The sequence below is a fragment of the Malus sylvestris genome, chromosome 11, assembly GCF_916048215.2.
Source record: "Malus sylvestris chromosome 11, drMalSylv7.2, whole genome shotgun sequence".
Classification (NCBI taxonomy): Eukaryota; Viridiplantae; Streptophyta; class Magnoliopsida; order Rosales; family Rosaceae; genus Malus; species Malus sylvestris.
In genome coordinates, this window is record NC_062270.1 from 7,898,028 (window position 1) to 7,911,079 (window position 13,052).

General features: G+C 34.0%; 2 protein-coding genes across 4 annotated transcripts; both read left to right on the top strand.

Annotated features, from left to right (window-relative positions):
* The first annotated feature begins 5,683 nt into the window (after nucleotides 1-5,683).
* Nucleotides 5,684-9,730, top strand: LOC126591144 (E3 ubiquitin-protein ligase SDIR1-like). 3 transcript variants are annotated; one of them, XM_050256723.1, is made up of 10 exons: nucleotides 5,684-5,842; nucleotides 7,120-7,221; nucleotides 7,389-7,443; nucleotides 7,532-7,584; nucleotides 7,691-7,919; nucleotides 8,024-8,141; nucleotides 8,327-8,375; nucleotides 8,497-8,550; nucleotides 8,853-9,002; nucleotides 9,349-9,730. In XM_050256723.1, exons 2-10 carry the CDS (start codon nucleotides 7,144-7,146, stop codon nucleotides 9,472-9,474), a joined length of 912 nt encoding a protein of 303 aa, XP_050112680.1. In that variant the 5' UTR covers nucleotides 5,684-5,842; nucleotides 7,120-7,143; the 3' UTR covers nucleotides 9,475-9,730. The 3 variants fall into 3 exon arrangements, with proteins under 3 accessions (XP_050112680.1, XP_050112679.1, XP_050112681.1); XM_050256722.1 differs by having other exon boundaries at nucleotides 5,686-5,842; nucleotides 7,031-7,221; XM_050256724.1 differs by lacking the exon at nucleotides 8,497-8,550 and having other exon boundaries at nucleotides 5,686-5,842; nucleotides 7,031-7,221.
* Nucleotides 9,731-10,364: 634 nt separating this feature from the next.
* Nucleotides 10,365-12,597, top strand: LOC126591143 (zinc transporter 2-like). Its single transcript, XM_050256721.1, has 2 exons — nucleotides 10,365-11,033; nucleotides 11,819-12,597. The coding sequence occupies exons 1-2, from the start codon at nucleotides 10,421-10,423 to the stop codon at nucleotides 12,208-12,210; spliced, it is 1,005 nt and encodes a 334-aa protein (XP_050112678.1). The 5' UTR covers nucleotides 10,365-10,420; the 3' UTR covers nucleotides 12,211-12,597.
* Nucleotides 12,598-13,052: the final 455 nt, after the last annotated feature.

Consider the following 13,052-nt stretch of genomic DNA (forward strand, 5'->3'; position numbering starts at 1 on the left):
GGTCCACTTTATATCGAACTTTTACGATTTGAACCATCTATTTTTCAAGATGCATTTTATAGATAATCCTTGCAAAATAGCCAAATTGGAAAGGTTTGAGATATCTAATTGAATATAAAGAAATTGACGAACATTATGTTATAAGAACATTGAAATTTTATCATGACAATCAAGTGGATAAATAGTTTCGAATTGAATTAGATTTTTGAAAGAATGATCTATGCATGAAGATTAAAAAAATAGACAATTTGTATCGTTGAATAACGATGTATAATGGATTCCACAACTAATCTCCATCACAGAAAAAAGAAAAAAAAAGAAATCTCTTTGGATAACAGTATTCATATATTCATATATATATATATATATATATATATATATATATATATATATATATATATATATATGCATGTATGTAATGTATTGTCTGGCAATGCAATAGAATATTAGAACAAGGAAGCGTTCGTTGAAGTGATTACTGAATCCAAGTCAAACTATATGTCTAATTCAACGAAGTTTACTACATATGCCCTTGTAGACTTTGGATTTGATTTGTTCTGCAAACAAAAGATACGTGATCATATCTTCCTTCATCACATCTAATTAAACTAAGTAAAATATTATAAGTAAAAGTAATGTTGAGCACCTTTCATTTGGTTGGTCAAAAGTGCTAGTCTTTTCTTTCCTGCTAAGTTACTTGGTCAGACCTTATTACTCATTCGATATCTTGTTCAGTTTAAGTTCTAGGGCATGAAGATATAAATTTCATAACAAATAAATAAACAGTTGTTTGAAAAGAGGGATTTGTAGCTCGGTTGCTTAAAAGTATCGTCTCTTGCATTCGAGATTTTGAGTTTAAATCCCCCTCTTCCAATATTGCTTTGTATCAAGTAAAGTAAAAAAGTGGCATTTGAGCCAAAATGATCTACGAGTTTGACATAATTTCTCACTTTGATTATTGAAATTTGAAATCAATATAACTGGTCTCTAAGTTTGTACACCGCCAATCATTTTAGTCATTCTATGAAAAATCTCTGTTAAATAAGGATCAAAATATAATAAACAATGATTAAAAATAGTTTGACAAAAATTGAGGGTATTCTTTGTCATTTTATCCTTATTTAAAAGATAGTTGCTTGTCAATTTTAAATTCCAGAGATAAAAATAAAAGTTTTACCAATCTTATAGACCTATTTAGCTAAAAAGACTAAAACAATTTAAAAAGTTTGAACCATGACTTACTTATGCCAAAGTGGTGGCGGTATTCCAAATCACTAACAAAATGTCATGTATTTTATCTTTTCAATTAATTGTGCGGATTTACTAAAGTGACCAGGTGGTAGGTGGTGAGCATAGTCTGAAATATCGAGTTTGAACCATGACTTACTTATGCCAAAGTGGTGGCGGTATTCCAAATCACTAACAAAATGTCATGTATTTTATCTTTTCAATTAATTGTGCGGATTTACTAAAGTGACCAGGTGGTAGGTGGTGAGCATAGTCTGAAATATCGAGGATATTTCGGTTTTTTCGAATCACGGATATTTCAGAACATATCCATGTACATATAGTACAAATATCGACAATATTGACGATAATATCGGAAAATATCGATGTCGATAATTTCACTCACACTTCAGCAATATTTTGTCAAAATATTGGTGTAATATTGCTAAAATATCGAAAATATCGATGTAAAGGAAGGAAAAAAAAAAGAAAAAAAAAAAAAACTCACACTTCAGCAATATTTTGTCAAAATATCGGTGTAATATTGCTAAAATATCGAAAATATCGATGTAAAGGAAGGAAAAAAAAAAGAAAAAAAAGGGAGGAAAAAAAAACACAAAGGGGATTTGAACCCCTCCCATTTTACTCCTCCAACACCGTAACCACCATATATCACTTATGTTTTAATGATAATATGCTAAAATATTTATATTTATATGAGTGGTATGTTAACAATTACATACAAAACTATTTTGGGGATTTATCATTTGATGAATACTCTTCACAATAAACTTACTCTACACATAGAGATGATGAAGATAGTGAAAATTTTGAACCTCATAGGAACTTTATGTGGTACTAAATTACTCATGTATCTTACCATGCAATATATAAAGTGTAAAATATTGTAGTAAATAATTATATATAAATGATTATGGTGTGTTTAATCTTTTTTTCATTAATTACTACATATTTTCTACACTCACAGTGTTTGCCAGCTCACTGTATAATCAACTTAAATCAGTTAAATCCATCATGTAATGCATTTCCTTCTAATTTTTTTTAAAAACTAATAGATAATTAACTAAATAAACATTCTTCAAAGTTTCAATAAAAATTTCCAAGTTTTTCTTACAATTTCCGTGGTTTTTATTCAATTTTTATCGATATCGATAATATCCCGATATTTCTATGTTTTTGAACTACCGATATTTCCGATATCATCGATATTTTATACTATGGTGGTGAGTATGGCTTAGCTAATGGGTAGTTGGCAACAATGGTTTCAGCTGATCAAGAACCAGCTCATAGTTTCACCAAAACACATATTTTCTGATCGTTCAAATGCTTAATATCAAATAACCCGATTAAAAATGAGTTTAATAAACTAATAGAAGCACTTTCAAATCGAACAAGGAAGCACTAATCAACAATCGAGACTAATCTAATCCAAAACTAATACTAATCAACGATGCTAACTGGTGTTTTATTACTCAACTTCCTAAATCTCAAAGCTCCCTCCACTTTGACCACCTGGTACGTAATTAGTATTCCTAATGATCTTTTAGGGTGTGCTATCCATACAACTTATTTCACTTCTCACACACCACTGATAATTTTTGTTCGTTGATCTTTTTCAATTTATCCGATCCGACGAACGAAAACTAAAAAGGTGTGTGAGAAGTAAAATCGGGTGTGTGGATATCACACCCCTATCTTTTTCTGTTATGGACATTATAATAATATATATATATATATATATTATATTTTTGGTATTTATGTGTATTATTCAATATTGTAGTGTGATCGGCACACGAGGTAGTACACCACGTGTCATTATATAAATAGTGGAATATGTGTGTTAAAAAGTTAATAACTTAAAAAATAAAATTTCCCACCACCTACATAAAAACACGTGGTGTACCACTCGTATTCATGTTACAATTAAAAATGTCTCATTTGGAGGATGATTGCTTGATTGTCAATAAAGTAATCCACGTGACTTTGCTTGTTTGACAAGAAAGAAATATGTGGGGATTCTGTGCTTGTCTTATCTCATTGCAAACTCAAATTAAGTGTTATCAATTATTTCAAATAAATAAAATTTTAATTTGATCAACAATGTCAATGAAGCAAACAAATGCTCAGTGTTCGTTAAAGTCACATGAAATGTCGATGCCTTGTTGCTTTGGTCATTGGCTATTATGTCAGTGCCGTGGTAGGGGGTTCCAAAGGGACTTCTATCACCGGAGACTTGCCCTTTGGCAGCCATTGTAGAAAGCTTAAGCACAAGGCCAAAGAGAGAGTGATATGGTATGTGCACGGAGCGTAAGGAGAGAGTGGACTAAATATTTAAATGGAATTTCTAGACCCAACAGATCTGCTTCAGATCTTCTTTGTGATGATTATAGGAATTTTTGAATCATGTTCATTCATCGTATATCGTGTGGTTATTTTTCGTCAGGTATTATTTGTGTTCAATGTTAAATAAAAGAATTTAAAATGATTTCTGACCGTATAATTTATAAGTGATACAATTTATGGATTTCCAAAATGATCCCAAAGAGGATCTGGTTTCTTTTTAGACCAAGTATGAGGAAGAGTATTGGTAGCAAGGTCATCATCATTCTAAATCAGAATTTGACACATGTCTACTTTCTTTTATTTATTTTTGGTAGACTTATTCTTTTTCTAATAAATATTTTTCTTCTACAAATCAAACGCACGCTTCAAACCCTTGTAGATTAATTAAAAGAGTGCTGACAAAAAAAATAATTAAAAGAGTATTAGTACTGGTTTGGTACTGCGGTACTTTTATAAAAAGTGGGTATAAAAAAAGTTGAGCTCAAAAAGGTGTTTGGTAAACACTTAAAAACAACTTATTTTCACAGTTTTGGGTGAAAAAAAAAATGAGCTTATTCTTACAATACAGCAGAAGCAGTTTTTTTTTAAAGTACAATAATACCAAACCAGCCCTTAGAGGTGAGAGTTTTTTTTTTTTTTAATTTATAATTTTTTTATAAAAAATGAAAGAAAACACAAGTTTACCATGATGAATAAAGTTTTCCTCCTCTCAATAAAAACTAATTATGAAAAAAAGGATATATGCACATAGAAAGTAGCGCTAACTACATTTACACCCTCAAGATTTGTAGTGGTTTTTAAAATGGCTTGTGAGGTTTCAAATTTCTCACATTGACTTTTAAAGTCTTGAAATTGAATCAATTTACACAATTGAGATGTTTGAATGTCTAAATATTCATTAAGTTGATGAGTATTTTAGTCAATCTGGCACTAATGATTAAGGTTCTAAAAAACGCTAGGCGCTAGTCAGGCGGTGGCTTGGCACCTAGCGCTTAGGCACCTAGGCGGGATCTAGGCGGATTTTGGTAAATTTATTGTATATCTTATAAATAAGTGCATATTGGCACTTACAAAAAATTATACTTGTATGAAATCCATGGATAAGATGATAAAAGAATGATAAAATGCAAAAAGAGTATCCAACAAGTCCAAAATTTAAAAACACATTAAGCATATATGTCATATAACCATAGTGAGAAGTATTGTAAGATAACACATGTATAATAAATTCACAATTTAAAACCACATAAAATGCAAAATAGGAGGGAAATAAGGAAATATAGTAATGTAGTTAGGATTATATATATTTTTAATTTAAAAAAAAAGCGCCTAGGACCGCCAAGCCCGCCTAGCGCCCAGCCTATCTAGGCCGCTGCCTAGAGTCCATCCGATTGTTCCAACCAATTTGCCAGAAAATACCTTGGGTCACCACCGCCCAGCGCTTAGGCCGTTTTTTAGAACATTACTAATGATACATAACAAGAAAATATCATAGAGTATCAAATATTACATTTTTTTTTTGTCAACTTTTGTTTATGAAATTTGAGTTCGAAATCTCTTTCGTAGAACAAAGACTAATTTTGAATTCTAAAGCGCAATTTAATAATTGTTTTGTTTTTAGTTTTTTAAAAAATAAAAAAATAATTAAAAAAAAAGAAAACTAATGAAAAGGGCTTGAAAACTTTGAGTTTTAATGATAAATACAAAATAAAGGGTAAAGTAAATAGTACCAGGATTGACTTTTTAGTGTAAAATGTGGTTTTTCGTTAAAGTGAACAGTACCATGTGCTTTTCGTTAAAGTTCCCTATTAAAAAAACCATAAGTTTATCCAAAATAATTTTTTTGATGTCACTATTGACTTGTACCAAACTAAACAAATATTTACTTTCTTTTCCCATATTTTTATCGGAAAAAGGATTTGCACATTTCTTTTTATTTTGCCAGTTCACTGGTCCCACGTGGCAGCTCAAGATCCTACGGCGTCGGAGCAACCCTCGCATGCTCACGAAGTAGTGACAGCGGTTGGATCAAAAGCAAGCTGACGTGTCAGCCTCTAGACCCTTCCCCAAAACTTATATAAATTACTATTATTTTCACTAATATAATTTTCGCCCCCAAGAAAAAAAAAAATTGGAAATAAAGGAACTGTTGGGACAAGAAGGGTGTTCGTTTCTCTATCTCTTTCGTTCCCTCCACTTCTCCATATCAATCTCCGCTGCACTCCACCTCTCTGCATTCCGCTTCACACCTGTAAGTCCCCTTCCCTTGAATTTTCTGTTTGTTTCTCGAGAAAATTTGATGAAAATTGTACTAGCTTATGCATTTTCCGCACAGTTCCACACTCTCTCCCTCTGTAGCTCTAATCTTCCAGAAAAATCGGAGGTTAATCTTAACATCTTCAGTTTTAAATTGCATGATCGGTTACAATTTGTATAATTTGTTAGATCTGTGTTTATATTTGCCACATGTACTTATAATGTAGGGTGCAGGGGAGAACTAGGTACAGCAATGTGAAATTAGTAAGCTCATGGATGATTTGCAACAATGGAGGGCTTAATTAATTGTTGATTTAGTTACCAAAATGAATAAAAAGGAACAATATTGATGATTTGTTGAGAAAATATTAGTGATGATCACAGGCTAGTGTCATTTGGGAGGCTTTAGAAAGTTCTTTCATTCCTCTTAATTTTTGGTAACTGAGTTAGCGAGTAATTTAGTGGTGTGTTTCGAAGAAATTTGTGAACTCGGCTGCGTTGCTTTAACAGTTTTTTTCCATTTCTTTGATTTTCAAATGCATTAATGGGCAATTTTTTTGGGGGAATATATTGCAGAGGGAATTCTTACAAAATCTTCAATAAAAGATAGAACTTTTTCAGTTTAGGGACGCTAAACAGACAATAAAGCAACACTAAAACGTGTTTTATTGCCTGTTAAGTGCCCATTTAGTAAAATAGTTCTATATTTTATAGAGGATCTGTAAAATGTTCTATGCAGTTTACCCAATTGTTTTCACCTTACATAATGTGAATCACATTATGAGCCGAATAAAAAAAGAGTGGAATTGAAAGCTTAATTATACGGATTTTAGTCTTGCAGTCAGAGTAACTGGACCTCTGTGAATTTGTGGTGGATTTTATAAGTTTGATAGACTAATTGTAGGGACGGAGTGTGAGCTGTGACTGTGAGGTTGTATTTACTGACGAACCTGCATCATCCATGTGATACAAGATATTGAGATTTTGTACTCATCTTGATTTCTTTTCAAATGCAAAATAATTTGTGGTAAACTTTTCCATGTGGGAAGCATTTTTTAGGTACTTGTTTAAATGAAAATATGATTTGTTTTGGACAAAATTTGCCAAGGCATGTCAACATTTCCTCTACTTCACCATTAAATTTTGTTTGTGTAGTAACCGATTTTATATGGAACTTTTGCAGGAGTTGCAAATTTGAAAGATATACGAACTGTAATAGTTGGATACTTGAGTGCTTCCGTATACTTATCTTTATACTAATTTCTTGAGTAGGGGAATTCGTGAACTTTTGCAACCATGAGTTTTGTTTTCCGAGGGACTAGAGCAGATATTGAAAGTGGCTTTCCAGGACATATTCCCGAACGACCAGCAATGGTATGAGCATTAACAAACATGTACATAAAAATTTGTTGCGATTTAGTATACATATCTATTTTGCATCCTGGTCATTTATAACTCATAGATGTCTGTTGATTATGAAATGGAAACATAAATGTCATTATGCTGACTTAACACTTATTCCTTTTTTTTTTTTTTTTCAGCGTATACATGCAGCTCGACCAGTTAGTATGAATTCACTGGCATTTCTTGTCACGGGTATTGCATTTGTTTCTGGATTTTTGTTCATTGCATGCTGCGTACTAAAGCATAATTGTAATCCATTAGTTGCCTGTTTTCTCAACAGTTATACTCCTATTCATGATATTAAACTCTCACCAGATGTCTCCGAACTTTCTGGTATGTTTTCACCATCCAATGTAAGCATACTGGTGATTCACTTTAGCAATTTGGGAACATAAGACTTATATGATAATTAGGTCATCCTCTGTATCTATGGATGCAGCTGTGGCTAGTTGTGGGTGTCTTTTTGATGGCCACAACCCTGAGGATGTTTGCAACTTGTCAGCAACTTCAAGCCCAAGCCCGATCACATGCTGCAGCTGCAAGTGGCATGCTCAGTCATACGGAACTGCGACTGCACATGCCACCTTCAATAGCTTTTGCAACCAGAGGACGATTACAAGGACTAAGACTCCAGCTGGCACTGCTTGACCGTGAGTTTGATGATCTAGGTACTGTCATTCTGTCAGAATGTACTTTTAGGATAAGTTTTGTCATCAGTGTGGCTCACTCTTTGAAGTTAAGTTGATATATTGTTCTATACATTCTATTGCAGATTATGATACTTTGAGGGCTCTGGACTCTGATAATGCCTCAACAGCAACTTCAATGAGTGAGGAGGAGATTAATGCTTTACCCGTCCACAAGCACAAAGTCACTGGCCCAGAGAACGTGTAAGATAGAAAAAAAACACTTGCATCACTATTGCATGATATCACTTATTTGCATCACTTACGAGAAAACAAAAGTTATATATTTGCAACTCTTTCATCCATATTAGTATATACCAAATAGAATGTTCTCTCTAACTTTACTGAATGTGGCATTTTTGATAAGATGTTTTTATTTTTTATTTTAGTGATGGCTCGTCACTGCAACATGCATCATCATCTTCAGCTCCAGTTGAGGTATTCTCTTAGAATCCTTCCTATGTGTGGGTGGTTCCCTATTTAATAAACATTGCCCGTTGGTTGTTACTTTTTCTTTGATTTAAACAGCTATGTTTGGTTCCATTTTTTCAACACTCAGGCCTCTTTTGGTGCCAAGGAAATGGATGCTGACTCCATTTTCTCCAAGTTGAGGGTAGAACACAGATTAGTCATGAAAGTTGGCATCCATTTCTTCCTTCAATGTTGTTATCAAATCCAGTCCGATCCAATCCTAGATATCAAACGAGGCCTCAGTGTACAGACTGTGATGGCTAAACATTGTGTAATCTGTGATGGCTGGCTTGGATAGCTTAGACTGTTTACTTTTGTTTAATTTTATAGCGGTTGCATCTTTTGCTGTGGCCTTTCTTTCTTCCCAAATGCTTTGTGCACCTTGTCATTTTTATGCGTACATTATGTGGATAGCTTTCAATTTCTTAATTCCATTTTTTCCAGCTGACAAAGCAAGATGGGAGCATGAAGGAGCAAGTCTCCAAAAGGATGGACGGGAGCATGAAGGATTTAGAAAATGAGCTGACATGCAGCATTTGCTTAGAGCAAGTTAACAGAGGGGACCTAGTTCGTAGCTTGCCATGTTTGCATCAGGTACACCCTCTGCTTACTGGTATTAACGATATGTCACAAACATTCTCTGAGTCTTAATTTTTGTATAATTACCACAATTTGTTGGATGATGCTGAATTATTTGATGTCTCACAGTACACAATCTCGGAATTTACCCGTATCAATTTGTGTTTATAATCATTATCATTAGCAGTACATAATGTAATTCGTAAGATCCATTAAATTCGACTTATTTTCTCATACACATTTTCTTCCATCCTCCCTCTACTACAATACTGGTTTTCCTGACGCAGTTCTTAGGGCCCGTTCGACCCCTTTGTTATTTGGTTTATATGTTCTAATTTCAACCTATCATTTCCTTTCGCAGTTCCATGCTAACTGCATAGATCCTTGGCTCCGGCAGCAAGGCACATGCCCTGTGTGTAAATTTAGAGCTGGGTCAACATGGCAGGAGAGCCGGGAGAGTGGATCGGACGGTTCGGACATGGCATAACCATCTGATGAGCCATATACAAATCTGTATAGTAAACCTACCAACATAATTTCGTAATTTGCAAAATAATGACATTATCTGCATCACTTGGATATAACCAGTATGTTTGAGTTCAGGAATGTAAAACCTCCTTTAATTTTGAATTATTTGACTCAATGATGTGTATATATCGTGCGGAATGTGATATCGACGGTGGGAGATGTGACGTGCCATATTAGTATAAAAATCAAGTCTACCACTATTATTTTAAAGTTCATCATACTGCTGGATATTGCTTTTTTTTTTCTTTTTTTTTTGTCTTCATCTAGCATCACTTTGATGAATCATATATGTGGTACTTTCCTTTTAATAGAATAGAACAGGGATTTTCAAGTATACTCCAGGGTTTTCAAGACATTGAGTTAAATCTCTAATTAAAGATACAATGACTAAGGTCTAACGGTTAAAAACTCGAGAGTATCAATACTATGTTTGTTCTTTTGCATCTAGCATCGCTCATTATCTCATTATCTCATGATTTGATAAGTCATGTACGTAGTACTTTTCATTCAACTAGGTAGAATAGGGATTTTTTAATAAACTTTAGGCTATTCGTTATTTCGAAGTTTTAACTGTTAGATCTTTGATAAAAAAAAAAACAATAATCAAGATCTAATAATTAAATATTCTGGAGTATACTATATTCCGTATCACAACAGGATTTTTGGATACAATATTGGAATATAGCTTCTATGTCGAACCATATAAGCTAATTGTGTAGTACATCAAGGCTATACGATCTTCGAAAGTCAAATTGTACTACAAATTGAGAATAAAATGGGACCAAGATTTAGCCGGACAGGTTGTGTTTAATTTATTATTTTTAGACCATATAAACAACTACAAGTCTTCGTGTAACTTACCACGCAAATCATTGGTGTGTGAGAGAGGAACTTCATACTCATCAATGGCTTCCATTCCTTTCGTTAAGTCAACCTTTCTTTTAGCATCTGTGCTCCTCTTATCCCTGCAACCATTCCTAGTCAACGGTCATGGCGGCAGCAACCATGATGATAGCGGCGGACATAAAGTTGATCTGCATACGAAAGGCTTGGTTTTGGTGAAAGTATGGTGCTTGATTATTCTACTGGTGAGCACTTTCGCCGGTGGCATCTCCCCCTACTTTTATCGATGGAACGAAAGCTTTCTTCTCATGGGGACGCAATTCGCTGGTGGGGTTTTTCTTGGTACCTCTTTGATGCACTTCTTGAGTGACGCAGATGCGACATTTCGTGAGCTTACCACGAAAACATACCCTTTCGCATTCATGCTAGCGTCGGCTGGTTATCTGCTAACCATGCTTGGAGATTGCGTTGTGCTGTTTGTGACGAGGTCGGGTGAAAGAGAAGCTAGAGTGGAAGTGGAGGAGGGAAGGAATGCTGCACTGCATGATCATAAGGAAGATGGAGAGGACGACAACCCAGTTTTCTTGAAGACATCGTCTTTCGGAGACACCATACTTCTCATCCTTGCGCTGTGTTTTCATTCAGTTTTTGAGGGCATTGCTGTTGGAGTTGCAGGTACTTAATTGAAATATTGTTGAGTTTTATTAACTCATATATATGTCTATTATTCGTATATATCTACCACTCATCATCTTTCATGGTAATTTTTATCCATATAAATATGAGAAAATGATTAATTTCAGTTAATTGTTCCTTATATTCTTAATTTTGTTTTTCAAGTATTAACAAGTCTTTATACTTTAAATCAGTGATCTTTATGTTTCTCAAAGAGGAAAATAAGAATAAACCAGTTCTTATCTAGTTAAAATCACTTTTAAAGAATTGATTTGTAGGATAAAGAACTAACAATTTCATCTCATAAATTAACGATAAAATTTGTCACTGATTGTAACAAGCAAGGACCTCACTGAAAAATTGAAACTGCAGGATTCATATGAACCTAAGCGAAACAACAAATCCAAACATACATAGAATGCTCAAGTGCTAACTAATTAGTAACTTAATACGTCTCTAAACATTGAAAATGAATTGCAGTATGCATATCTATGCATGTATGCATGGAGCTTTGTTCTTAAAGGTATATTTGTAGCTGTAAATTGATCAGGAAACATTTAAATGGCACTTCTGATCGTTTGAAGGACGCACTAAATCAGCTAAAAAGCTCGCGGTCAATGTTTACGGTTCAACTTTTTTTTTAGCGAGAGCTAAACCCTAATCTCTAAGTTCCCAAATCCGACTCTAGCTATACCTTAAAGTAAAAACCGTTGTTGTAACTGACATCCGCTAAAGATCCTATGAGGATTCGGAATCTGAACGCTCGTTTACTTTGTCTATCGCAGATACAAAGTCAGATGCATGGAGGAACCTATGGACAATATCACTACACAAGATTTTTGCAGCCATTGCTATGGGGATTGCACTACTGAGGATGCTACCCAAAAGAGCATTCTTAGTAACTGCAGCTTATTCTTTTGCTTTTGCTGTTTCTAGTCCCATTGGAGTAGGCATCGGCATTGCCATCAACGCCACAACTCAAGGACATGTAGCTGATTGGATATATGCCATTTCAATGGGACTTGCTTGTGGAGTTTTCATCTATGTTGCAATCAACCATCTCATTGCCAAAGGGTTTAAACCACAAGCTAAATGCTACTTCGATACTCCAGCTTTCAAGTTCGTTGCTGTGCTTCTTGGAGTGGGAGTCATAGCAATTGTTATGATCTGGGATTAATGAACTAATTTTCTTTTTGATAGAACGATGCTGAGGCATGGCGACTAAGCTTTACAGTGGGTCAACAATAAATTGGTATTGAATTTGTCATTCATGAGACTTGAACTTAAGGGTCTCTCACTCACCAGGGGAAAGAAATACCACTAAACCGCATGATTAATAAATTAAAAAATTAAAAAATTTTGATTATCTTGTATCTGTAATTTTTTTTTGGGGGTCAGTGATTCTTGTATCTAGTTAAAAATAAGAATGCGTTAGAATGTAATGTAGAACTTGGACATTGGTTATTCTTTTTTTTTTTTCTTTCCATTTTCTGTGAAAGGTTTATGATCATGTAATCAATACCAAATCCAGTCATCTTTAATAAATGTCCTAAAAGTTCATGTTTGTTGGTTATCCTTATTTATTATAGGCTTATTATATTAACACCCCACAAATTGTTGAATAAACCATACATACTTAATACACATCATATTTGCTTTTTCAATGAAAAAGTATCTTAATACACTCCACTTACTTCCCCATAATACCCTCACACCTCACATTTTCAATATACACCTTACATTTTAACATGCACCCCACATTTTCTATACACCCCACATTTCTCAAATCTTATAAAACTTTTAATTTGGACAAAAAATGCCGACTGGAATTTTGATAAAAGATGCCACTTGGGATTTAAAGTGACACACCCCGACCTAGATCGGGGCATACTGGCCGTCACGTGAGGGTAACGTAACCATGTGCACAGTGCGGAAGCAATAGAGATATAAAGAAATACGAATAAATAAAGACCAAGTTACCAGCAATACTAGCTAGGAGAAAGTGCTAGTGCGAGATTA

What these genes read in the sequence shown, in the direction of transcription:
- LOC126591144 (XM_050256723.1), top strand. Translation starts at nt 7,144, where the DNA reads ATGAGTTTTGTTTTCCGAGGGACTAGAGCAGATATTGAAAGTGGCTTT. An exon ending in ACTGGCATTTCTTGTCACGG is followed by an intron (nt 7,444 to 7,531) that starts GTATTGCATTTG and finishes TTTTCTCAACAG; the next exon opens with TTATACTCCTATTCATGATA. An exon ending in AGATGTCTCCGAACTTTCTG is followed by an intron (nt 7,585 to 7,690) that starts GTATGTTTTCAC and finishes CTATGGATGCAG; the next exon opens with CTGTGGCTAGTTGTGGGTGT.
- LOC126591143 (XM_050256721.1), top strand. Translation starts at nt 10,421, where the DNA reads ATGGCTTCCATTCCTTTCGTTAAGTCAACCTTTCTTTTAGCATCTGTG. An exon ending in CATTGCTGTTGGAGTTGCAG is followed by an intron (nt 11,034 to 11,818) that starts GTACTTAATTGA and finishes TGTCTATCGCAG; the next exon opens with ATACAAAGTCAGATGCATGG.